This window comes from Nerophis lumbriciformis, linkage group LG01 (genome assembly GCF_033978685.3).
Source record: "Nerophis lumbriciformis linkage group LG01, RoL_Nlum_v2.1, whole genome shotgun sequence".
In the NCBI taxonomy this organism is placed as follows: Eukaryota; Metazoa; Chordata; class Actinopteri; order Syngnathiformes; family Syngnathidae; genus Nerophis; species Nerophis lumbriciformis.
In genome coordinates this window covers 53,202,501-53,230,407 of record NC_084548.2, presented here as the reverse complement: position 1 = coordinate 53,230,407, position 27,907 = coordinate 53,202,501, and the positions used below count along the sequence as shown (strand labels likewise).

Sequence of the window (27,907 nt, the reverse complement as noted above, 5' to 3'; positions counted from 1 at the left end):
TTTATGACCAACCCATCTCTTGTGAGTAAAGTAGAGTTTAAATCATAATCGCTTACAAATTAAATTCACACCAGACATTTAGATTGTCAAAAGCACCATGAAGATTCTAGCGGGAACTCTCATTCAACCCTTTTTTTCGATTACGCATGCACCTCCTGGTACCCTAGCACCGCCAAAACCCTCAAATCTAGACTCCAAACATCCCAGAACAAGCTAGTCAGATTACCTCTAGACCTCCACCCCAGATCACACCGCACTCCTACCCACTTCTCCAAAGTGGGCTGTTTCAGGGTGGAGGACAGAGTAAAACATCTTGCACTGATCCTAGTCTATAAAATCCGCTACACCTCCCTGATACCGAAGTACATGTCAAACTACTTCCTTAACGTAAATGACCGCCATAACCACAACACCAGGGGGAGCTCCACTAACCACGTTAAACCCAGATTCCGATCTAACAAAGGTCTTAACTCATTCTCTTTCTATGCCACATCATTGTGGAATGCACTCCCAACAGGTGTAAAAGAAAGGGCATCTCTATCCTCCTTCAAAACTGCACTAAAAGAACACCTCCAGGCAACTTCAACCCTAAACTAACACTCTCCCTTCCACATCATACCTCTTCGGATTGTAAATAATCAAATGTAAATAATCAAATGTAGACACTTTTTCTTATACTTTCTGATCTCTCTCTCTGTGTCCACTACTTGCTGTACATATCCTACCAAGTCAGTCCTTTATGTTCCAATGTCCATTTCTCTGATGATGCAATTGTTGATGACTGAAGTGTTGATACCACCCAAACCTAACCACCCCCCACCCCCACCCCTCCCCCTCCATATCCCACTTCCCGGATTGTAAATAATGTAAATAATTTCATGTTCATACTCTGATGATTATCTTGTGTGATGACTGTATTATGATGATAGTATATATCTGTATAATGAATCAATTTAAGTGGACCCCGACTTAAACAAGTTGAAAAACTTATTCGGGTGCTACCATTTAGTGGTCAATTGTACGGAATATGTACTTCACCGTGCAATCTACTAATACAAGGTTCAATCAATCAATCAATCAATCAATCAATCAATCAATCAATCAATCAATCAATCAATCAATCAATCAATCAGTCTATGCCATCTATGTTCTAGTTCAACAAAAATACACAATTACGAATGGATATAAGGAAGCACTCACCCTATGTGATAGAAATAGTTGGATTTTTTTTTTGTTTAAGTAATCGAACTTTACTACAGATAGACGCTCCTACACCTTCACTGTGTTGTGGTCCTTTGGTAACCATGGAAACACATTTGCAGCAGAGATCGATTTTGTATGTTTTATTTGTGGACAGTAATGTTTATGCTGTTGTGTAAACATTAAAAACGATCAAAAATAAATTAAGAGTGGTATATTTTAACAGGTGGTAGAAAATAGATGGATATTTTAAATCGCCATACTCCACCACCACCACCACTTTCACCATGATCGCCGCCATGATCGATCTCGCGAGAAACTACGAAGTTACGTGTCTGGCGCTCAAAGCTCTTCCTGGTGGATTGTAAAATGGCGCATTGTTGTCACCACTACATCGCAACCAAGTAGTTACGTTTATGGAGCAATTGCAATGATTAGTCGCGAGATGCACGCCGCGATGTGATGGTCGAATAATCCGGCATAACACTGAGCTGTGAGGTTTATTCGTTTATGCGCATGCTTCCGTTTGAATAGCTTGTTCTGTGCGTCAATCGGTTGTTAGCATTAGCTCGCGGCTAGCGGCAGTTTTTTTTTCTTACGTTAGCGGCATAACTTTGATACTATCACAATGGGATACCTAAAACTCATAGAGATCGAAAACTTCAAGTCATATAAAGGACGGCAGATTATTGGACCATTTCATAAATTTACGGCTATCATTGGACCCAATGGATCTGGTATGTTGTGATTTGTGTTAGCTAACATGCTGGCTAGTGACTTCTCCATCTCTTGAGATTCTGGCTAAACTACAATCTAAATATAGCACTTTTGTTTATACTGTACATTATATAAACATCCAAGTCATATCTATTAGATGTTTGCAAGCATGTTCATTCGTTGATCTCCTCATTAGGTACGCCTACACATGTATTGTTTATGTAGTTTTATTTTTAATGTGCAAATTTAGAATTTGCAAATTTAGAATGTGCAAATTTGCACACTTGTGTCTTTCCATAACCTGCATGTGTGCTACGACAAGTTAGCATGTATCGTCTAGTTTAATTCTATATAGTACTTTGAAGTGTCATGCATTACCAGTCAATCTCAATGTCACTGCAGGAAAATCCAACCTTATGGATGCCATCAGCTTTGTGCTGGCAGAGAAGACTAGTAACTTACGTGTGAAGACCCTGAAAGATCTGATTCATGGGGCACCTGTTGGGAAGCCAGCTGCCAACAGAGCTTTTGTCAGTATGGTCTACCAGGAGGACACTGGAGAGGAGCGATCCTTCACTAGGATGATTATTGGTATGGATGAACACCCTTTGACTCTCATTATTTCTCTGTCACCTATGCAGTTATGTTAAAGTGAAACTGCCATTTTTGGCAGATTTTTTTTGTTTTTGCTTTCTAATTAATCGGCTCATTCTAGGTGGCTCGCAATGCATTCTGCCTCTAAATCACTTTTAAAATGCATCTAAAACCTGCCAACAATACTTCAACTAGGGCTGGGCAATATGGCCTTTTTTTAATATCTCAATATATTTTAGGCCATATCGCGATACACGATATATATGTCGATATTTTGCCTTAGCCTTGAATTAACACTTGATGCATATAATCACAGCAGTGTGATGATTCTATGTGTCTACATTAAAACATTCTTCTTCATACTGCATTAATATATGCTACTTTTAAACTTTCAGGCAGAGAAGGAAATCACAACTAAGTCATTGGTCCAAAACTGTATTTATTAAACAGTTATTAAGCAGTGGCACAAACATTCATGGCATTTCCAAAACAGAAAGTGCAAGATTGTCAGAGACATTTTAAAACAAGCGATTAGTTTAAAACATGATGTCACACAAGATATTTCAATAAGTGTCAAAGAAAAATGAGCTGCATAATAAGAAACCAAATAGTGTTCGTCCTTCGCTATGTGGTAGGTTCCTGCGGACATTATCTCCTTTTTTTGACTCTTTTTATCATACGGTGTTGATGTGGAAATGTTTGCCTCGGCATTTTGATGGTGTGGCACCGAATGGAGATGTTGACATGCGGAGTAAGAACTCTTCAGGTGACTTTTCAAATGATGCTACATATTCGCAGTAATGCTACTTTTTATAGAAACGCTTTCGCCCCACACTTGACAAATTACGGTTGTCTGTTCGACATATTCCCACTTGAAGCCAAACCACCGCCATTTAATTTCTTGGGAATTAATTATTCCTTCATTTGTTACCAGATTCGCACCTTCTTTCTCTCGTATTACCACTCGCACCCCAGCTAACTTTAGCCATGCTGCTACCTCTCTGCTGCGCGAGGGCGTATACGTATGTGACATATGACGTGACATCATGTGACGTGTGTAAGAAGGTGCGCTTGTTGTCTGTGAGAAGGAGAGACAAGACAGAGTGAGAAGAGCCTGTAGTGTAATGCCCGCAGCTAAAAGCAACTGCGTGAGAACGTATACTCGAATATCACGATATAGTCATTTTCTATATCGCACAGAGACAAACCCGCGATATATCGCGTATATCGATATATCGCCCAGCCCTAACTTCAACAATGCTCCGTAACCTGTATCATAACCAAGCTTTAGCAACATTGATATTGTAAGAGCGAACACTGAAGAACTTTTTTGCTAGCGAAGGAACACATCGCCATGCGACGGCATTTGGCTTTTGAATTAACAGATAGATAGAGAGATAGTACTTTATTGATTCCTTCAGGAGAGTTCCCTCAGGAAAATTAAAATTCCAGCAGCAGTTTACAGAGTTGAGATCAAATTTAAAATCTCAACTCCGTACACACATAGGACACCAATCTGTACTGATTGAAAAACTTGAACAATTATATTGCAGTGTCTGTAAAATATTACTCCACATTTCATGTTTTGTTTGTACACCGCTCGCTCGACCACATATGTACTGTAGTGGACGGTGATGTGCTGTATGTTTCATGAGTAATATTATAGTGACTCACTCGATGGACAGTTGTCTGTTTGGCCAAGCTGGCCGGGAATGTGTTCAGTTGATTTGGGTAAGCACACCATTAATTTTGCATAGATTGGTTTTAGTTCCGCATTTGCAGAGTGACCAAGTCACGCCAACCTAACTCTCTCGGTTTCCATCTGCTCCAGCATTTCACCCTCTTTTAGTGCTCGCTTCTATAAGCAGCAGCTTATAGTATTTCAGTATTTCTAGGTTAAAAAAGATAAGGTTGTGAATATTAATTTGTCCAAAAATAGTTGTCTTTTTTTGTCTGTTACCAAGTCTGCCATGATAAGAACACACTTGTGTTTGTTTCTTGAAGGAGGGAGTGCGCTGCTTTGGAAACGGAAATTAATGCACCACAGAAATAAGTTCTGGCATGGCTTTATATCAGTGGTGCCCAACCACCGGGCCGCGACCCGGTACCGGTCCATGAATTAATTGGTACCGGGCCGCACAAGAAATAAAATAAAAAAAATATATATATATATTATTTATTTTATATATATATATATATATATATATATATATATATATATATATATATATATATATATATTATTTTTTTTTTTTATTAAATCGACATAAAAAACAAAAGATACACTTACAATTAGTGCACCAACCCAAAAAAACTCCCTCCTCCATTTACACTCATTCACACTCATTCGCACAAAAGGTTTGTTTCTTTCTGTTATTAATATTTCTGGTTCCTACATTATATATCAATATAGATCAATACAGTCTGCAGGGATACAGTCCGTAAGCACGCATGACTGTATTTTTTTATGTCCCCCGGTCCGTGGGACAAATTTTAAAGCGTTGACCGATCCACAGTTACAAAAAGGTTGGGGACCACTGCTTTATATGACTAAAATACGTTAAATATTGTACTCATTACATATTGTTATGAACGTGTCTGTTTCTACATCATTGCAGTGTGTATACAAAATGTTAATGGAGGATTTTGAAGTTGTTTTAGAGTGTTTTGAAGGCTACAAGGGTGACTCCCATTAGCCACATCATTTAAGCATTTCTTATCATCTTTGAAAGTAAAGGGGAAAAAAGACATGTGTTCTTGTCTCTCACAATGGTTGTGAATGATAGCCAACATTTAAAAAAAGTGCAGTTCCCCTTTAAACGTAAATGTGCTTATGTCCCTGAAGTGTAATCTTCTGCTAAATTGTGCATCAGGATCGTCCTCTGAATACCGGATCAACAACAAAGTTGTGGGCTTGCCAGAGTACAGCGAGGAGTTGGAAAAACTTGGTATTCTCATCAAAGCACGAAACTTCTTGGTTTTCCAGGTGAGCCTGAAAATGTCATACTCTAATTTAGGGGTGTCCTGAATTTGACTTGAGGGCCGCATTGGACTAAAAGAATGTATGTATGTATGTATGTGCGTGTGTATGTACAGGTACCGTATTTTTTGGACTATAAGTCGCTCCGGAGTATAAGTCGCACTGGCCGAAAATGCATAATAAAGAAGGAAAAAAACATATACCGTATTTTTCGGACTATAAGTCAACGTTTTTTTCATAGTTTGGACATGGGCGTGACGTATACTCCGGAGCGACTTATGTGTGAAATTATAAACACGTTACCGTAAAATATCAAATAATATTATTTATCTCATTCGCATGAGCGACGAAGCAAATGGCAGCCATCGTCACACACACGTCAGCAATCGTCACTCACACGCCAAACAATAAGAATTCGGCGGGGGCGGGTCATGGCAGAAGTGCATTGTGGGTTTTGGAATGCTAACTGCTATATGCTATACGCTACTGCCGTAGCTATTAAAATGGATCACATCAACATTGGCGGTAAACTGAGAAGACTGAACTAAAATGGCACCGAAAAGGAAATCATATACTGCAGATTACAAGCTGGACGTAGTGAAATATGCACCAGAAAACGGCGATCGAGCAGCAGAAAGAAGGGACGCTAGCGGAGCATACCAGGAGCAACACCGAGAAGGAAGATTTCATCGGATTTAGCGATCAGGAGTGACAGATTGTTTGGTAAACGTATAGCATGTTAAGTTCAAGTTTCAAGTTTATTCACAATACCATATAAGAAATACAATAGTAGTAAAATATCATCATTTAAAGATGTTGGTACGTGAAAGGGTCCCCCAAATAAGCTAGAAGAAGCTTTTGACAGGGGGTCCAGAGGATAGAATATACATGAAATGATGGAATATACATGGAATGATGGAACATGGTAGCAAGTACAACAACAAAAAACAACGCTATATGATTAACACAAGATAATAGTACTAAAGCAAGCATACACATACATACATACATTCATTCAACCATGCAAAACCCAACAGTAGTCTACCCTACATGAGGCATTAAATATAGGTGGTTAATAGATAAGTTTTTAGTTTATTTTTGAAGTTGGAGAATGGATACAGCATCTTGAGGTTCTCATTAAGCCGGTTCCAAATCTTTGGTCCCCTGCATACAACACTTCGAGCGGTACAATCCAGTAAACGATGTTTCCCTGATATCAAATCTAAGTTACGAGTGTTGTGGGCATGCTGGGGATGGTAGATAGGAACCAAGCTACAGAGCCTTAAATTCAGCCTGTAAATGACTTGATAGGTTAAACAAGCATTTTGATAAATATTGAACTCTGTCAGTCTTAAGAGATGATAATTATGGAATAGATGTCGAGTGGGGGCATTAAACTTGGACCATGACAGGGCCCGTATAATTTTCTTTTGCATAGATTCTAATTTGTGGAGGTAGGTAGGGAAGGTGTTACACCAGATGACATTACAGTAGTTTAGATGTGGTTCGAAGAGAGTTTTATATAGTGTGAGTAGAGCATAAAGAGGAAGATAATGACGAAGGTGAAAGAACAGGCCAACATATTTGGATAATTTGTTTAACAGATGGCTAATGTGACATTTGAAATTGAGGTATTCGTCAATGATGACCCCCAGGAATTTTGTGGAGTACACTCTCTGTATTTCCTGCCCATTGATGTTGATATGGCAGTGCTCAGTATTTGTCCGGTTTTTATTAGAACGAAATAGAATAAAATTTGTTTTATTTACATTAAGTGAGAGCTTATTGCATTTGAACCAGGAATCTACTTTCACAAGCTCTGAATTGACAGTTACTTGTAGATCGTGTAGGCTCCTGTGTGAGGTAAACAAATTTGTATCGTCAGCAAAAATTATTTTATGAAAAGTTTCGGAGGAGTTTACAAAATCATTTATGTATAGGATAAAAAGGAGAGGCCCCAAGATGGATCCCTGGGGAACCCCATAATTTATGGTCATACAGGGTGAATTGTGATCATTGACGCATACACATTGCTGCCTTCCGTATAGGTAAGAGCGGAACCAATCGAGAGGTACCCCTCTGACACCATAGTGATATAGTTTATACAATAAGATCTCAAAGTCTATTGTGTCAAAGGCCTTGGATAGATCCAAAAAAATGCCAATACCGCATTTTCCTTCTTCAATACAGTCATTGACCTTTTCCAAAAGGTCGAGTATAGCCATACAGGTGGTGCTTTTTTTACGAAAACCATATTGGGAGGGGACAAGGATATTTAGTTTTTCCAGAAAGCCATTTACCAGGAGCAACACCGAGAAGGAAGATTTCATCGGATTTAGCGATCAGGAGTGACAGATTGTTTGGTAAACGTATAGCATGTTCTATATGTTATAGTTATTTGAATGACTCTTACCATGATGTGTTGCGTTAACATACCAGGCACGTTCTCAGTTGGTTATTTATGCGTCATATAACGTACACTTATTCAGCCTGTTGTTCACTATTCTTTATTTATTTTAAATTGCCTTCCAAATGTCTATTCTTGGTGTTGGATTTTATCAAATAAATTTCCCCCAAAAATGCGACTTATACTCCAGTGCGACGTATATATGTTTTTTTTTTCTTTATTGTGCATTTTTGGCCAGTGCGACATATACTCCGGAGCGACTTATAGTCCGAAAAATACGGTATACGTCGCACTCGCGTATAAGTCGCATTTTGGGGGAAATTTATTTGATAAAATCCAACACCAAGAATAGACATTTGAAAGGCAATTTAAAATACATAAAGAATAGTGAACAACAGGCTGAATAAGTGTACGTTATATGACGCATAAATAACCAACTGGGAGCGTGCCTGGTATGTTAACGTAACATATTATGGTAAGAGACATTCAAATAACTATAACATATAGAACATGCTATACGTTTACCAAACAATCTGTCACTCCTGATCGCTAAATCCGATGAAATCTTCTTCCTCGTAGTCGCTCCTGGTATGTCCTTTCTTTCTGTTGCTCGATTGCCGTTCTCTGCTGCATATTTCACTACGTCCAGCTTGTAATCTGCAGTATATGATTTCCTTTTCGGTGCCATTTTTGTTCAGTCTTTCTCAGTTTTTATAAGTTCCCGCCAATGTTGATGTGATCCATTTTAATAGCAACGGCAGTAGCATGTAGCAGTTAGCATCCCATGACCCACAATGTACTTCTGCCATGACCCTCCCCCGCCAAATTCTTATTGGTTGACGTGTGTGTGACGATTGCTGCCATTTGCTTCGTCTCTTACGCGAATGAGATAAATAATATTATTTGATATTTTACGGTAATGTGTTAATAATTTCACACATAAGTCGCTCCGGAGTATATGTTGCACCCCCGGCCAAACTATGAAAAAAACTGCGATTTTTAATCCGAAAAATACGGTGTGTGTGTGTTTGTGTGTGTGTGTGCCATATATATATATATGTAAAAATAAAATAGGATAGACTTTTATTTATCCCACAATTGGGAAATTATGTGTGCAGTGCAGGTTTTTACATGCTGGAACAGAAGAAAAACATAATGAAAAATAAAATATTGGTATTAAACACTATATTCATATTTATATATATATATATATTATGTATATATATTAATTAATATAACTGCTAATAATTGCTAAAGTTTGACTCCTACCTTGTTTACTTTCGTGACAATCTATCAGAAATATTAAGCAGCTAAAATGCGCCAAATCTATATACCGGTATACAAAGTTATTGAGAGGACATTACATTAAAATTATTGTGCTGTTCATTGTTCCTCCAGGGAGCCGTGGAGTCTATCGCCATGAAGAACCCAAAAGAGCGTACAGCTTTGTTGGAGGAAATCTCGCGCTCTGGGGAGCTGGCGCAGGAGTACGACCGGAGGAAGAAGGAGATGGTAAAAGCTGAGGAGGACACGCAGTTCAACTACCATCGCAAGAAGAACATTGCAGCCGAGCGCAAAGAGGCCAAGCAGGAGAAAGAGGAGGTGTGTCTTTCAAGTAGATGTCCTGTGTGCTCTTGTTTTCCTATTCAGACTGTTGGTCTTAAAAGTGTAGCATACTCTCAAAAGAAAGGGTTTATCATTAATTTTTGATGATACGTATACCGATATTTTTTATACTTTCTAACTATTTCTGCCAAATAAATGCAACCCAGTCTATCTTGGTTGTCATTGAAGCACATTGAATATACTGTGCCATGTTTTACCATTTGCCTTCTTTTGTCCAGGCTGAGCGCTACCAGCGACTGAAGGATGAAGTAGCGAGGGCCAGCGTTCAGTTGCAGCTCTTCAAGCTCTACCACAACGAGACAGAGATTGAGAAGCTGAACAAAGAGCTTGGCCAGCGCAACAAGGAGATCGACAAAGACCGCAGGAAGATGGACCATGTGGAGGAGGAGCTAAAAGACAAGAAAAAGGAGCTAGGCAGGCTCATGAGGGAGCAGCAGACAATTGAGAAAGAAATAAAGTAGGTTTTATTACTGTCCCAATGAATGTTTTAATTCATTTACTACATCTAATGCACATATTTTATCTTTTGCCTTCAGAGAAAAAGACTCTGAGCTTAACCAAAAGAGACCGCAGTACATCAAGGCCAAAGAGAACACCTCACACAAGATCAAGAAGCTGGAGGCGGCTCGTAAGTCATTGCAGAACGCGCAGAAGATGTACAAGAAGCGCAAGGGGGACATGGATGAGCTGGACAAGGAGATGAAGGCGGTGGAGCTCGCCAAGCAGGACTTTGAGGAGCGCATGGAGGAGGAGGCACAGAGCCAAGGCCAGGACCTCACCCTGGAGGAGAACCAGGTATCAAGAAACTGCATTTTAATAATCATATTGCAGCAACATTTTTAAAAGTAATCACAGTGATGTGTCGCAGTTTGAATTGAGGAAATGTACAATGAATATTACAACTTCAATGAGACCTGAAATACTGACTTGTGTGTCTCCTTTGTAGGTGAAGCAGTACCACCGTCTGAAGGAGGAAGCCAGTAAGCGTGCAGCCACACTGGCACAGGAGCTGGAGAAGTTCAACCGGGACCAGAAAGCTGATCAAGACCGCCTTGACTTGGAGGAAAGGAAGAAAGTAGAAACGGAGGTAAAAAGCAAACAGGTGGCAGAATTAACAGAATAAAAAAATCCATGCAACATACGTTTTTTTCCCTTTGCAGGCCAAAATCAAACAGAAGATTCGTGAAATTGAGGAGAACCAGAAGCGCATTGAGAAGTTGGAAGATTACATCACCACCAGCAGGTCTGCTTTACTACACTGTACTGTAATCATGCATTTTAGTTTTAAGTGTTTTATCTCCTTTGCTGCTTTATTTACACAATGTTTTCTTCTGACTCCTCAGGCAGTCTCTGGATGAGCAGAAGCGTATGGAGGAAGAGCTGACTGAGGAGGTGGAAATGGCCAAGAGGAGGATAGATGAGATCAACACGGAGCTGAACCAGGTACATAGAATACACAAACTTCTTAGAAAGTAAAAAAAAAAAAGTCGATTATGGGTCTCACCTAATATTGTTTTTTTAAGGTTATGGAGCAGCTGGGCGACGCCAGGATCGACAGGCAGGAGAACAGTCGACAGCAACGGAAAGCTGAGATCATGGAGAGCATCAAACGACTCTACCCAGGCTCTGTGGTGAGGCTGACGTGACATTATTTTCTCCCATCCTCTTCCTTTGTGAATGCATTTGGTCAGATATCAGACAACTAATGTTGAAGATATTCTTTTTCTTCGGCAGTATGGCCGTCTGATTGACCTGTGCCAGCCCACTCAGAAGAAATATCAGATTGCTGTGACCAAAGTGCTGGGCAAGAACATGGACGCCATCATTGTTGACTCGGAGAAGACAGGCAGGGACTGCATTCAGTACATCAAGGAGCAAAGAGGAGAGCCTGAGACCTTCCTACCTCTTGACTACCTGGAGGTAAACAAGCACACTAATGAATTGCATGTCATCAGTATTTTTAGAGTTTGTACATGTGTGTTTGATTTTAGTGTTACTGGGTATATTATGATTATGTTCAATAATGCAGTAACAGTCCCACTCTGGGACCAATGAAGAATAGAAAAAAACAAAGAAGTTAAGATATCAGGCTGCCGACCACAAAAAAAGGGAAAAAAATCAAAATAAGGTGAAGAAACTTAATTTGGCTACTTCCAAGCAGTACTAAAACATATGAAAATACTTCATTCAACAATCCTTCCCCTGTCACCCACTGACCCTCACTCACAGTGCTGTTTTCATTTGTGCCAAAGCACAACGCGCTTTGTTGCTTGCTTACAATCTGTCGTTTGTCATTTAGAGTCAGATTATATATTTAAGAAAAATATCTAGTCTATAAAATATCTATTATGTTATGCACTATATTTGTTTTTTGGAAGCTGACAGTTTTATTTTGTTTAGAGATGTCCGATAATGGCTTTTTTGCTGATATCCGATATTGTCCAACTCTTAATTACCGATTCCGATATCAACCAATACCGATATATACAGTCGTGGAATTAACACATTATTATGCCTAATTTTCTTGTGATGCCCCGCTGGATGCATTAAACAATGTAACAAGGTTTTCCAAAATAAATCAACTCAAGTTATGGAACAAAATGCCAACATGGCACTGCCATATTTATTATTGAAGTCACAAAATGCATTATTTTTTTTAATATGCCTCAAAACAGCAGCTTGGAATTTGGGACATGCTCTCCCTGAGAGAGGATGAGGCGGTTGAGGTAGGCGGGGTTTGAGGTGGAGGGGTATGGGTTAGCGGGGGGTGTATATTGTAGCGTCCCGGAAGAGTTAGTGCTGCAAGGGGTTCTGGGTATTTGTTCTGTTGTGTTTATGTTGTGTTACGGTGCGGCTGTTCTTGTTTGGTGTGGGTTCACAGTGTGGCACATATTTGTAACAGTGTTAAAGTTGATTATACGGCCACCCTCAGTGTGACCTGTATGGCTGTTGACCAAGTATGCTTGGCATTCACTTGTGTGTGTGAAAAACCGTAGATATTATGTGACTGGGCCGGCACGCAAAGGCAGTGCCTTTAAAGTTTATTGGCGCTCTGTACTTCTCCCTACGTCCGTGTACACAGCGGCGTTTTAAAAATTCAAAAATCTTACTTTTTGAAAACGATACCGATAATTTTGAAACCGATATCGATAATTTCTGATATTACATTTTAAAGCATTTATCGTCCGATAATATCGGCAGTCCGATATTATTGGACATCTCTGATTTTGTTCTCCCCTTTGGAGATAAATGTGATTTGTCTATAACTGAAGCTGCATCGATTAATGGATTAATTTGGTTAGAAAAAAGCTTTGATTTAGATTTTGTTGTATTTAAAAAAAAAAAAGCATATTATTTGAAACAACAAGCTATTCCAAGCTTTTTTGTCACTGAAACCTTTTTCAAATGAAATGATTATACAAACTAAAATATCTCCATGTCATTTTGACATCTGATTCCAAACAAGTGGTTAACAATGGTAATCAAATGAAAGGGTAATTGTGTAATAATTGTCCCTTTCAGGATTTTACAGGCATTATTTGTGATTGTTGGGGCCTAAAACGCCTGATTTCGCTGCAGCATATTCAAAAATATGCAGCAAACCCGCCATCAGTAATGAATAGAGACATCTGTTTTGGTTATACAGTTGTGTTGCATTTGAGTGGTGCTGGGACAAATACGACTGGTGAAAATGTCAACTATTGGTCAAAATTTGTTTGGAAATTTCGGAGATTGGGCAAGTTGCGAGGCGGCACATAATTTGCGACAATTTGTTGAAGTTGCTGGGATAGCAACATGAACAAATCCTGGAGGGACTGAAAACTATCGTGAAGCGGCCTTCTGAGGGCTTCCGTGACTGCGATGTGGCCCACAATTAAAATGAGTTTGACACCGTTGATTTGAACTATTTCCCTAAAATAAGCATTGAGGCATTGAAGTGTGTTTTATCCAATTCCTCGATTAATCGAACAAACTGATCGAAAGATTACTTGATTCCTGAAATAAGTTATAGCTGCAGCCCTATTCATAACTTTCTTTGAACACAGGGCTTACTTGTCTCGTTTCATCACAGGTAAAGCCAACAGATGAAAAGCTTCGAGAGTTGCGAGGTGCCAAGCTGGTTATCGACGTGATCCGCTACGAACCTCCTCACATTAAGAAAGCTCTGCAGTATGCATGCGGCAATGCTCTGGTCTGTGACAATGTGGAGGACGCAAGGAGGATTGCTTTTGGAGGCCCTTATAGGCACAAGGTACTGTCTACAATAATATTATTATTCTACATTCAGAGATTAGGTACACTTACTTGTCATTACAAATTGTATATAGTGTGCTCCTGGGATTTACTTGCTAACCTGTTTCCCTGTCCACATCTAGACTGTTGCATTAGATGGAACACTATTCCAAAAGTCTGGAGTCATTTCTGGAGGAGCCAGCGACCTGAAGGCCAAGGCCAGGCGCTGGGATGAGAAAGCTGTAGACAAACTCAAAGAAAAGAAAGAGAAACTCACCGAAGAGCTTAAAGTAATTTGGAAGATCTCTCGTGAAAACAATCATCACTCGCTACGAACCATGCATTTCTAATAACCAATGTTTATCTTTCTAGGAGCAAATGAAGGCCAAGAGGAAGGAGGCTGAACTGCGTCAGGTCCAGTCACAGGCCCATGGCCTCCAAATGAGACTTAAGTACTCTCAGAGTGACCTGGAGCAGACCAAAACCCGGCACCTCTCGCTCAACATGCAGGTGCAGCATGTTTTAGGTTAACTCTTTGCCTCCTCTTTAGCAGCTGTGTCTCAAAAACACATTTAATGCCCTGCAGGAGAAATCTAAACTGGAGAGCGAGCTGGCAAACTTTGGTCCTCGCATCAACGACATCAAGAGGATCATCCAGTCCCGTGAGAAGGAAATCACAAACCTGAGAGACCGCATGAATGTGGTAAGTAGGGCTGCAATGATTAGTCGTCATTTTCGAATGTATGTCGACAATTACATTTGTTTGTTTCTGTCGATGCTTTCGCTTAGTTACATTGAAAGTGATGTACCGCCACAAAGTTACTTGTTTGACGGAGCCATTAACTTTCTTGTACCGCTCAGCTCCAGCCGCACTTCAGGGCTCGTCAGGAGGCACAAGCGGCGCTACTGGAGATAAGATGTAAACCCAAACAGTGTGGCAATAAACATTTAAACATAAGCAAACATAGTCAGTCACATGTAGACTTTGAAAAGCCAAACTCATGTTTCATGGCTGCACGACGTACATTACCTTAAACGCAAACACCCTGTTGCTGTGTCGTCTTCATCACCACCACCACTTAAAATCCATGGTTAATACTGTATTATTTTTGTAGTATTTATACAACATGTAGTTGTTTTTACAACTAATACTAGCTGCTCTTGTCAAAAAACGTACTTATGTAATGTTTAACGAGCATTTCACGTTTGTTACTTATAGTTTTAATTGTAAAAATGTATATTCACAAGAAATAATGTTCCGCTGTGCAATCCAGTTGACACTTTTTGGTAAATATAAGCACCTAAAAAGGGAACTGCTCTTTTTTGGAATTTGCCTATCATTCACAATCTCTACGTAAGACAATAAAACATATGTTTTTCTTTTTTTTTTTAATGCATTCTAATTCGTAAAATGCGCCGAGTAAGAGGTGGCTAACATTGCAGCTAATGGGAGTACTCTATTCTGCCCATAAACACCTCTAAAAAAACATCAAAAACCGCCAACAATACTCATTTACATATCGTGACCTGAATATTAACCAAGTATTAGCGATATTGGTATTATAAGCGCTAATCCAGACAAACTGTTTTTAGTGGCACCTTGATCACAGAGAGCTATATTGGCATACTGAGCCGGTAAACTGCTGCATCACCTCTGAGTTTGTAAAAGGTAATTTTAGATTATGAATCATGTCTTTCACTTGTATAGTAGAAAGTTGTCACCATAAACTGAGAAGTTGGTCAACTTTGACATCCAACTGATTCCCAAAAAGGCGCTCGCTTTGCGGCACCTTATTTTTTCAAACCTTTCCTTGGGATTATAATTAATTCTTCATCTAAATGGGAAGATATGAACATCCCATCTGTCGCCAGCCTAATGAGAGCAGACATTGTACAGTGAGTAATGGTTTTAATATGTTTGTAGTTTTCTTGTGTAGCACGTAGCAATCTCTACTACTTGCTGGATCTGTTTAGCACACAGCTTCTAAAACTTGTAGCTCATCCTCCTTATAATAGTCTACTAAATCATAATAATAATATTAATGATAATAATTACTTTTATTTATAATGCACTTTTCATTTGACAGGAAATTTCAAAGTGCTACATATTAAAATACCGGTACATAAAACAAATAAAACTGAAAAACAAATGGATAAAAGACGTAACATTTATAGATTAAAATTAGCTGTAAGCTTTTCTAAAAAGGTGAGTCTTAAGTCCTTTTTTAAAAGCATCCACTGTCCTATTACAAAATATAAGGATGCTGATCATCTTTTGTCCCCAAGTAGTCTTTATGTCTCTCATGAAGTTCACCATGATTAGTGGTGGTGTTGTTGTCGAAGGGACAAGCAAATGTTGTGATGCGTCTCTGAAATTATGTTTTTATGAATGTGCCTGTTATTGCATTACATATATACTTATAGCATAAGGATAGGAATTGATAAGATTGTTCCAGTTCCGATTCTTTTGATTCTGCTTAACAATTCGGTTCTTTATTGGTTCTCAATCAATCAATCAATCTTTATTTATATAGCCCTAAATCACAAGTGTCTCAAAGGGCTGCACAATCCACAACGACATCCTCGGTACAAAGCCCACATACGGGCAAGGAAAAACTCACCCCAGTGGGACGTCGATGTGAATGACTATGAGAAACCTTGGAGAGGACCGCATATGTGGGTAACCCCCCCCCCTCTAGGGGAGACCGAAAGCAATGGATGTCGAGTGGGTCTGACATAATATTGTGAGAGTCCAGTCCATAGTGGATCCAACATAATAGTAAGAGTCCAGTCCATAGTGGGGCCAGCAGGACACCATCCCGAGCGGAGACGGGTCAGCAGCGTAGAGATGTTCCCAGCCGATGCACAGGCGAGCGGTCCACCCCGGGTCCCGACTCTGGACAGCCAGCACTTCATCCATGGCCACCGGACCTGTGCCCCCCCCCCTCAAGGAAAAGGGGAGCAGAGGAGAAAAGAAAAGAAACGGCAGATCAACTGGTCTAACAGGGGGGCTATTTAAAGGCTAGAGTATACAAATGAGTTTTAAGATGGGACTTAAATGCTTCTACTGAGGTAGCATCTCTAATTGTTACCGGGAGGGCATTCCATAGTACTGGAGCCCGAATAGAAAACGCTCTATAGCCCGCAGACTTTTTTTGGGCTCTGGGAATCACTAATAAGCCGGAGTTCTTTGAACGCAGATTTCTTGCCGGGACATATGGTACAATGCAATCGACAAGATAGGACGGAGCTAGACCGTGTAGTATTTTATACGTAAGTAGTAAAACCTTAAAGTCACTTCTTAAGTGCACAGGAAGCCAGTGCAGGTGAGCCAGTATAGGCGTAATATGATCAAACTTTCTTGTTCTTGTCAAAAGTCTAGCAGCCGCATTTTGTACCAACTGTAATTTTTTAATGCTAGACATAGGGAGACCCGAAAATAATACGTTACAGTAGTCGAGACGAGACGTAACGAACGCATGAATAATGATCTCAGCGTCGCTAGTGGATAAAATAGAACGAATTTTAGCGATATTACGGAGATGAAAGAAGGCCGTTTTAGTAACACTCTTAATGTGTGATTCAAACGAGAGAGTTGGGTCGAAGATAATACCCAGATTCTTTACTGATTCGCCTTGTGTAATTGTTTGGTTGTCAAATGTTAAGGTGGTATTATTAAATAAATGTCGGTGTTTAGCAGGACCGATAATCAGCATTTCCGTTTTCTTGGCGTTGAGTTGCAAGAAGTTAGCGGACATCCATTGTTTAATTTCATTAAGACACGCCTCCAGCTGACTACAATCCGTTCTCTCATCGATTCTCTTATCGATTCTTATTTGTATAAAAAATAACAAAAAGGTGGATTAGCATCAATTTTGTTTAGTTTAGAGTTAAAATGACTATACAAAGCTACCAGTGAGGTCTTAAAAGGCACACAGCGTAGAAAAATTATTTTGAAAATAAAATTTGTGTAGAATTTTACAAAATAAAACATATGAGGAAATTACACAATATTGTAACATATATGATAGACAATGCAAACTTTTGTTTAGATTTACAAGGTGGAACTAATATAATGACATATGCTCATAACATGCAACACAAGATATTTCAAGCCTTATTTTGATATAATTTTGATGATTATGGCTTGCATCTTATGAAAAATTTAAAATCTCTAATGGCTAAAAACTGTGAGCCATGTTTATCAAAATTATAATAAATAAAGGCTTGATATATTTCAATTTGCATGTAATGTACAACTTATACAACTTATTAGTTTCACATTTGAAGTTGAATTTCTGACATAAATGAACTTTTACACAATATTGTCATTTTATGACCCTTGAAATGTACCCATTGTGGGATGTTTGAAAGTCAATCCTATCCTTTAAATTTCTATTTCACTGAATGTTATGTTTACAGGACATCTCACCTCTTTAAGTCATAAAGTAGTAAACTTTATGTTGTACATTAAAACCACAGGTTTTAAGTCATTTATGTTTCTTTTGTTGTACTTTATTATAATAGTTTTTTTAAAATGAGTTGAAATCAATTTGTGGACCCAAACATGTACAAATAATTGCTTGACCAATAAAATAATTTTTTATGGAGCTCTGGTGGTAAGTTGGAATCATTAGATGGCATATGTGCTAATAAGTATGTAACAAAGCTGTAACCATTTCCTAATTCTATTCAGGTGGAAGATGAGGTGTTTGTGGAGTTCTGCAAGGAGATCGGCGTGAGGAACATCCGAGAGTTTGAGGAAGAGAAGGTCAAGAGGCAGAATGAGATCGCCAAGAAGCGGTGAGTTAATACATTTTATTAGTTCATTTCTGAAGTGTACATTTACATGGTGTTTCGTCTTAGTCTGGAATTTGAGACCCAGAAGACCCGCCTGGGAATCCAGGTGGACTATGAGAAGAACCAGCTGAAAGAGGACCAAGAGAAGGTCATGATGTGGGAGCAGACTGTCAAGAAGGACGAAGCTGAAATCGAACGCCTTAAGAAGGTATGAATGAGAATGTTTTTCACTTGGTTCTCAAGTTAATTTTAATCTGTGCTCATATTTGATCTTCTTTTCCTTTACTTAGGAGGAGCACAGACACATGAAGATTATTGACGAAACAATGGCTCAGCTACAAGACCTGAAGAACCAGCACCTCACCAAGAAATCTGAAGTCAACGACAAGAACCACGACATGGAGGAGATCCGAAAAAAACTGGGCGGAGCCAACAAGTAGGCGGCTGCAATAGTCAGATTGGATTTTCTTGTGTGTCTGTGTGTGTGCGCTAAAAGCATCATTGTTGTCGCTTCCCAGGGAGTTGACACAGCTCCAAAAGGAAGTAACGGCTATCGAGACCAAACTAGAGCAGAAGCGCAGCGACCGTCACAACCTGCTGCAAGCCTGCAAAATGCAGGACATCAGGTTACCTCTGCGCTCGGGGACAATGGACGACATCAGCCAGGGAGAGGTACTTTAGGCACCATCACAGGTGTTGCCTACTTTTGGGATCTACTGAAAACTCAACATCTTCCACTTGTTCCTTTTTTCAGGGGAGCTCCCAGACAGATGAATCCAGCAGCCAGAGGACGTCCAGCAGCGTTCTGGCTAAAGAAGCACTCATTGAGATTGACTACAGCAACCTGTCTGAAGACCTCAAGGTATGACACCTCGATTTACCCTCCTGAATGTCCCATTTGTACTTAGTGTTCAACAACTGAAATAAGTTCCAAAATAGCGTGTTAGATGTGGGTTGGACAAAATCAAGCTTTGATGCTGAAATTTACACAGCTTAAAACATTTTTACGCTGTGTTTTCCGACTGGAAACACATCGTTTTGTGTGTCTGTAGCTTCAGCTAATAAGCGCATGGCCACAAAAAACACTATTGTGCACTTTTTACAAATACACTGTAACTCTGCACTTATCCATTGTAATAGATTAAATATATCACATACAATGGCATAACATAAAATAACATAAATTACAATTAAAGTTTTTTATTTTCCTCTTTTAAAGTACGTACTAGTTATACATTGTCCCCTCTTTATTACTTTGTATATGGTTTTTGTACAGATAGTTCTGTTTGCATTAGTATTGGTTTCAAGTTTGTATGTTTTTAGTACACTCAATAAAAGAGACAACAGTATGCCATTGAATTTGAAAGTGTTCAAACTTTTGACTGGTGGTACTGTATGTACAAATACAAATATATAAACCATGGCCGGAACTAGGCGTTGTTCGGCCCCAAACAAGATTTTCTTTGTTGCCTCTTTTTTGTCTTTAATATAACTTATTTATTATTATTATTAAACTCCTGGAGGGCCCCCACCCACTCCAAACCTCAAGTCACCTCCTCACATACACACACGCTCAGTATGTTTATATACACTAGAAAACACATTATTGACTTATTTTGGTTAAAACTAGCTATTTCAAAGCATGTAAATTGCAAGTTTCCCCTTACTTCATAGTGTAAGGTATATTTTATATGATTGTTGTACCCCGCCTTCCGCCCAAATGCAGCTGAGATAGGCTCCAGCACCCCCCGCGACCCCGATAGGGACAAGCGGTAGAAACTGAAAGGATGGATGGATGATGTATATGTTTATCATTAGTGGTTATTGATAATACATAATTTTTGTCAATATTATTAGTTAGTCTACTTGGGGTTAAGCCTTCCCTCTCCTTATAAACTAGTGACGATTGTTTCATCAATGTTCTTTGAACGCACCACAGTTATATGCTGTGAGATGCACAAGTGAAACTTAAACATAACTTTGTCCTATGCTGACACAACATGATTTATCATATTTTTAGCTTTTTTCTATCACCTCACCCTGCTTCTCAAATGTTGGTGCTTTGTGTGAATGCTGAAAGAGGAACTGCACTTTTTTTGGGGGGGGGGGGGGGGATTTTGCCTATTGTTCACAATTCTAATGTAAAACAAGAACACATATGTATTTATTTTTTTATTCTTTCTAATTTGTAATGTACGTCAAGTATGAGGTGACTAACAATGAAGCTAAATGGAGTCCATGAAGCCCCCTAAAAACATCCAAATACCACCAACAATACTCCATTTACATGTTGTCACCTGAATATTAACCAAATATTATCGATATTGTTATTTTAAGAGGTAACATAGAGGAACCACTTTTAGCGGGGCCATTATCACCAAGAGGTAACTATCTTATACAGCTGTTGACATACTGAGCCTGTGAGCTGGTGAAAGTTACTTTGAGATTATAAATCATGCCTCTCACTTGTATAGTAAAAGGTTGTTGCCTTAAACCGAGAAGTTGGTCAACTTTGACATTCAACTTAGACCCAGAGATCGAGTGAAAGACACGAAAAGATGCTTATTTGCCCCAACTTTAAATAAAAAAATGTTTAAACTGCGTGAGGATTTTGATTCATTCTTCATCTAAATGGGACGAAATTACAATCCCATCAGTTGGCATCCCAGTGAGAGACAAAATTGTACAGTAAGTTATTGTTTTATTATGTTCGTAGTTTGTATTTCTTCTTTAGCACTTATCAATACTGCTACTTGCAGCTTCTAAAACTTGTAGCTCATCCTCTGTAAATCATTGCGCTGCCGTATTCTTAAAATAACCAAAGTACGTTAATATTACATGTTGTTATGAATGTGCCTGTTGCTACATTACATACGGTATATACTTGCAGCATGTATATAAAACGTTGATGGAAGTGTTTGGAGCGCTTTACAGGCAAAATAGAGCGACTCCATTGGCTCCATTGTCAGCTGACTATTGCTAGTGTTTCTTTACGAGTTATATTTGATGTGTTCTTGTATTCTATAAGGATTGTGAATGATAGGCAAAATTCCCAACCAAATAGCGCAGTACCCCTTTAAAGGTGAGCTTTGATGACGTCCGTGTGAGATAACTGTGAAGTATTCCATGCTGGGTTTGCCGCTACCAGGAGGAATGATCATTTTGCATTTTTGCATGGGGGCTTACACATTCCTCATTGGATTCAAACAAGCTTATAAATTGAACTTTGACAACAAAATTGATTTCCATCAAAACTTTTATAACTGACAGATTTAAGTAAGAAATCTTAACATCTTTAACAAAAGCCCAGGCATGTCGTGATCATGTGGCCCCCCTCGTGGTTGTGGCCCTGATTACAAGTACACGTCTGGGGCCGTATTTATCAAGCGTCTTAGAATTACTCCTAAGAAGTCTGCTAAGAGTTGACTTATGAGTAAAGAAATTCTTCGCTGAAAGCTGCACTTAATAAAAAGTTACCGTAGTTATCAAGCGTCTTACTCACACTTTCAGCGAAGTGTAGGACTGAATCTTAAGTGTCACACTCAGAGCTGAATTACGACATTACTATGTGCCGTAAACGGAATTTTAGGTGACGTAATGTCTGTGTCCATAGAAATGACCAATCATGGAAGGGAATCCCTTGTCTAAGAATAAAGAAATATCTTAAAAATATTTAAGTGGACAATGGGAGTGTATATTTTGACAATAAACTACAAAATAATACAAAACAAACAAACAATATTGGCAATGAATCAAAAATAAATGTTTCCTTTTCTTTCCAATTCATTTTCCCAGTGGCGAGATATCGAAGCATTGTGATGACCTTTAGTTCTGCTGTGAAAGCTCTGCAGCGTGATGTTGCTGATGAGATGACGCCCCTTATTAAAATCTGTGACAAAAATAATAGCCGCTCTGTCTAAACGATACCGTTTGATCAGCTGCTCGTCATCAAACAAAGCCAGGACATCCTTCCGCTCCCTGAACGTTCGCGCACGTCTCTCTCGCCTCAGTGCCATCCCCCGCTGGCAACTCCTAACCACTTAGGACACCTCTGAAGGTCTCTTAAATATCGTGGAGAGTAGGAGTGATTCTTAGACTTAAGAAAGTTGATAAATAGCTTTTATTCTTAAGTTTGAGACTAGGACTACATTTCGCAAATTCTCAGGAGTTAAGTGTAAAATGGCACTCTAAGACGCTTGATAAATACGGCCCCTGGTTGGATTTTGTCTCCAGGAAAAGGTGTTAGAGTTAAGAGTCTGTCCTGTTTCATGCAGGATGCTTTGTCAGAGGAGGAGATCAAAGGGGAGACCAACGCGCTGCAGCAGCGTCTGAATGAGCAGCAGAGCATCCTGCAGAGGATCAGCGCCCCCAACATGAAGGCTATGGAGAAGCTGGAGAGCGTCAGGGACAAGTTCCAAGAAACCAGCGACGGTGAGTTGTGACTAAGCTGAAATCGACGTCTAACGAGCAGCGGGGGGCATGTTCATTGAGAATCTCTTTGTGTTTGTGCCCCTCAGAGTTTGAAGCTGCTCGAAAAAGGGCCAAGAAGGCCAAGCAAGCCTTCGAGCAGATCAAGAAGGAACGTTTCGATCGCTTCAATACCTGCTTTGAGTCTTTGGCCACCAACATCGACGAGATCTACAAGTCGCTCTCGCGCAACAGCAGTGCTCAGGTACGTTTGGGAAGTGCTTCACTTTGAAGGAATTGGAAGTTTGTCCTCCCAATCACCAATGAGTGTTTCTTCCTAAGGCTTTCCTGGGCCCAGAAAACCCAGAGGAGCCCTACTTGGACGGCATTAACTATAACTGCGTGGCTCCAGGAAAGAGGTTTCGACCTATGGATAACTTGTCTGGAGGAGAGAAGACTGTGGCAGCCTTAGCTCTGCTTTTTGCTATTCACAGGTGAAGCAAACAAACACAACAACAATGTGTATTAAAACAAGAATACCTTTATTAAAACTCCTCTCCATCTCAGCTACAAACCTGCTCCCTTCTTCGTCCTCGACGAGATTGATGCTGCACTTGACAACACAAACATTGGCAAGGTCTGTTTCCATATGACCGTTTTGGTCATCCACTTCTTCCTGTCCAATTGTTGACGTTCTTCTTCCCTTCCAAGGTGGCCAATTACATCAAAGATCAGTCAGTGGAGAACTTTCAAGCCATCGTCATCTCCCTGAAGGAGGAGTTCTACACAAAGGCAGACTCGCTCATCGGCGTGTATCCAGAGGTGCGTATTAGTATCCTCATCCAAAGTCATGTGGACTCACGTATGTACAATTGAAATCATAGCACATTTTGATAGGAATCATCATCAAAAGTTAATTCATTTGTCCTGGAGCTACAGTTGTACTTCTCCAAATTGCACTTTAAAGTTTGCGACTTCACTCTATCCTAAATTCTAAACATTTTTTAATAATATTCGATGTATTTTTGGCCTAAATTCAGCATTTTTTTTTAACAAGGAACAAATATACATCGACTTGATAAGAATTTAAAGGTATCTTAGTTAAATAGTGCAAAACCTAAGATAAAGAAATAGTTGTATTTTGTTAAAAAGAGATACAAAATATTTTCTTTAACAGGTCTTCCCTCAAATGTAAAATGAGTCATCTTCTCCTTTGTTAAGTCTCTATTGCAAATTTTGTTTTGAAAAAGTAAATTTTGGACTTAAATTAAGCATTTCATATAAAATGTATTTTGGAATTTTTAGAGGGAACAAATATACATAAACCTGATAAAAATATAAATATATTTTAGTTGAAATAGTGCAACATTTAAGAGAAAGAAAGAAATACAATTGTATTTTGTCCCCCACCCCTCAAAAAAAGAAAGAAAAATAAATGCTTGTGTGAATTCACATTACCGGTATTATTTCATTTTTTTCTCACCCTCCTTGCGTGTAATGAGTCATTTTCTTCTTTGTTAAGATTCTATCATGGATTCTTAAATTGTTTTTAAGCATAGTCTATGTATTTTGTGGCCTAAATTAAAGCTTTTTTAAATTAATTTATTTAATTTTTTACTTAATTTACATACAAATCTTTCGATGGAACAATATAGACGTCTTGATAAGAATATGAAGATATCTTAGTTGATATAGTGCCAAACGTAAGCGAAAGAAATAAACTATATTTTGTTCCAAAAAAAAGAAAAAGGGGAAAAAAACAACCAGAACAAAACAAAAAATGGTTGTAGGAATACACATTATTTTTTCATTATAATTCTTTCATCCTTCCAGTAGGCTACTTGTCGTCAAAAAGGTGTTTCTATAACAAAAACAAGTATCTTACTTTTTTTTTCCAAAACAAATTGTCCACATCAGCCATCTTTTATTATTATTTAAAATGTAATATGAGTTATTTTTTCCATTGTCAAAAGTTCTATTGCTCCATCCATCCATCCATCTTCTTCCGCTTATCCGAGGTCGGGTCGCGGGGGCAGCAGCTTAAGCAGGGAAACCCAGACTTCCCTCTCCCCAGCCACTTCGTCCAGCTCCTCCCGGGGGATCCCGAGGCGTTCCCAGGCCAGCCGGGAGAGATAGTCTTCCCAGCGTGTCCTGGGTCTTCCCCGTGGCCTCCTACCGGTCGGACGTGCCCGAAACACCTTCCTAGGGAGGCGTTCGGGTGGCATCCTGACCAGATGCCCGAACCACCTCATCTGGCTCCTCTCGATGTGGAGGAGCAGCGGCTTTACTTTGAGCTCCCCCCGAATGACAGAGCTTCTCACCCTATCTCTAAGGGAGAGCCCCGCCACTCGGCGGAGGAAACTCATTTCGGCCGCTTGTACCCGTGATCTTGTCCTTTCGGTCATGACCCAAAGCTCATGACCATAGGTGAGGATGGGAACGTAGATCGACCGGTAAATCGAGAGCTTTGCCTTCCGGCTCAGCTCCTTCTTCACTACAACGGATCGATACAGTGTCCGCATTACTGAAGACGCCGCACCGATCCGCCTGTCGATCTCACGATCCACTCTTCCCCCACTCGTGAACAAGACTCCTAGGTACTTGAACTCCTCCACTTGGGGCAAGATCTCCTCCCCAACCCGGAGATGGCACTCCACCCTTTTCCGGGCGAGAACCATGGACTCGGACTTGGAGGTGCTGATTCCCATCCCAGTCGCTTCACACTCGGCTGCGAACCGATCCAGTGAGAGCTGAAGATCTTGGCCGGAGGAAGCCATCAGGACCACATCATAAAAGTTAAAGTTAAAGTACCAATGATTGTCACACACACACTAGGTGTGGCGAAATTATTCTCTGCATTTGACCCATCACCCTTGATCACCCCCTGGGAGGTGAGGGGAGCAGTGGGCAGCAGCGGTGGCCGCGCCCGGGAATCATTTTTGGTGATTTAACCCCCAATTCCAACCCTTGATACTGAGTGCCAAGCAGGGAGGTAATGGGTCCCATTTTTATAGTCTTTGGTATGACTCGGCCGGGGTTTGAACCCACAACCTACCGATCTCAGGGCGGACACTAACCACTAGGCCGCTTCTGCAAATAGCAGAGACCTAATCCTGCAGCCACCAAACCAGATACCCTCAACGCCCTGACTGCGCCTAGAAATTCTGTCCATAAAGGTTATGAACAGAATCGGTGACAAAGGGCAGCCTTGGCGGAGTCCAACCCTCACTGGAAACGTGTCCGACTTACTGCCGGCAATGCGGACCAAGCTCTGACACTGATTATACAGGGAGCGAACTGCCACAATAAGACAGTCCGTTACCCCATACTCTCTGAGCACTCCCCGCAGGACTTCCCGGAGTTCTATTGCTGATTTTTAAATTGTCTTTAAGGATATTCTATGCATTTTTGGCCTAAATTAAGAATTTTTAAGCATACAAATGACTAAATGAACCAAAAAATAAAAATAATTTTGTAGTGGGCACTAGATCAATTTGGATTGCTTGATTAATAGATGGGGCCAAACCAATCAGGGGACACTGTTTAGTATCTTGGCCACTGATTGGCCCAGCCTGAGGCAGCACCCAGTCCCGCCTTTTTGAGGGTAGCGATGACTATTTGGTGTTATTTTATCTCTAAAGAGCTGTCATAACATTAAAAATTCCTACTTTGCGGAAAGTCATTTATCACAGTCAGGCACCAATTACCTGTGATCAACTTTACTGTGTGCCAAAACTACACACAAACCTGACTATATTATGGATGGATATCTGTCCACATTTGCTTGACTGAACAGATCCCTAATTAGGGATGTCCGATAATGGCTTTTTGCCGATATTCCGATATTGTCCAACTCTTTAATTACCGATACCGATATCAACCGATATATACAATCATGGAATTAGCACATTATTATGCCTAATTTGGACAACCAGGTATGGTGAAGATAAGGTCCTTTTTTTAAAAATTTATAAAATAAGATAAATAAATATAAAACTATTTCTTGAATAAAAAAGAAAGTAAAACAATATAAAAACAGTTACATTGAAACTAGTAATTAATGAAAATGAGTAAAATTAACTGTTAAAGGTTAGTACTATTAGTGGACCAGCAGCACGCACAATCATGTGTGCTTACGGACTGTATCCCTTGCAGACTGTATTGATATATATTGATTGATTGAGGAACCAGAATATTAATAACAGAAAGAAACAACCCTTTTGTGTGAATGAGTGTAAATGGGGGAGGAAGGTTTTTTGGGTTGGTGCACTAATTGTATGTGTATCTTGTGTATTTTATGTTGATTTAATAAAAAAATAAAATAAAATAAAAAAAGATACTGATAATAAAAAAAAACGATACCGATCATTTCCGATATTACATTTTAACGATATTATCGGACATCTCTATCCCTAATGTTTACGTCTTTGGGGGTAGTGACTGTATTTGACAGTTATGTTTCATAACTGCCACCTCCAATAACAGAAATCCTTTGAAGGACTTCAAAATAATCCACAAAGTCAAACCCACTTAGCCCATTCACGTGTGCCATTGTAATGGAATATAATGGAAATAAACACTTCTGAATCAACAGCACCTCTGCTGGGTGTCAGAAGAAGTGCACTTTATTCTGCCCTTTTGTTTCTTAAAGACACGACCGCAATTGAAGTCTCTCCATCAATAGATGAATTATTATGCCCCTTTTTACTCCGATTCCTTTCAAGTTCAACTTTGAGTCTGACCCTCTTCCTCCTTCTCGCCCACAGCAAGGAGACTGTGTCATCAGCAAGGTGCTCACCTTTGACCTCTCCCAGTATCCCGACGCCAACCCCAATCCCAATGAATAAGAACGTTCCAACCACTAGCCCTTTTCACAAACGTTCCATTCCTGGATTTCTCTCCTGTAGCTGCAGTTTTTGTATGTTTTAGGTCACTATGATATT

General features: G+C 39.6%; 1 protein-coding gene across 1 annotated transcript in view; it reads left to right on the top strand.

Moving 5' to 3' along the window:
* The first annotated feature begins 1,548 nt into the window (after positions 1-1,548).
* Positions 1,549-27,907, top strand: part of smc1a (structural maintenance of chromosomes 1A) — a 26,684-nt gene continuing 325 nt past the window's right edge. The window contains exons 1-26 of the mRNA XM_061986571.2: positions 1,549-1,937; positions 2,320-2,508; positions 5,385-5,497; positions 9,297-9,500; positions 9,743-9,981; positions 10,061-10,319; positions 10,471-10,611; positions 10,685-10,767; positions 10,868-10,967; positions 11,048-11,155; positions 11,259-11,444; positions 13,597-13,776; positions 13,901-14,047; positions 14,130-14,267; positions 14,344-14,460; positions 18,454-18,560; positions 18,624-18,765; positions 18,848-18,993; positions 19,076-19,229; positions 19,312-19,419; positions 22,832-22,988; positions 23,075-23,229; positions 23,307-23,458; positions 23,532-23,601; positions 23,676-23,786; positions 27,731-27,907. The exon at positions 27,731-27,907 is cut by the window's right edge and continues 325 nt beyond it. Of these exons, the coding sequence (XP_061842555.1) occupies positions 1,829-1,937; positions 2,320-2,508; positions 5,385-5,497; positions 9,297-9,500; positions 9,743-9,981; positions 10,061-10,319; positions 10,471-10,611; positions 10,685-10,767; positions 10,868-10,967; positions 11,048-11,155; positions 11,259-11,444; positions 13,597-13,776; positions 13,901-14,047; positions 14,130-14,267; positions 14,344-14,460; positions 18,454-18,560; positions 18,624-18,765; positions 18,848-18,993; positions 19,076-19,229; positions 19,312-19,419; positions 22,832-22,988; positions 23,075-23,229; positions 23,307-23,458; positions 23,532-23,601; positions 23,676-23,786; positions 27,731-27,811 (3,696 nt within the window). The 5' untranslated portion in view covers positions 1,549-1,828 and the 3' untranslated portion in view covers positions 27,812-27,907. The remainder of the gene's footprint in view (positions 1,938-2,319; positions 2,509-5,384; positions 5,498-9,296; positions 9,501-9,742; positions 9,982-10,060; positions 10,320-10,470; positions 10,612-10,684; positions 10,768-10,867; positions 10,968-11,047; positions 11,156-11,258; positions 11,445-13,596; positions 13,777-13,900; positions 14,048-14,129; positions 14,268-14,343; positions 14,461-18,453; positions 18,561-18,623; positions 18,766-18,847; positions 18,994-19,075; positions 19,230-19,311; positions 19,420-22,831; positions 22,989-23,074; positions 23,230-23,306; positions 23,459-23,531; positions 23,602-23,675; positions 23,787-27,730) is intronic.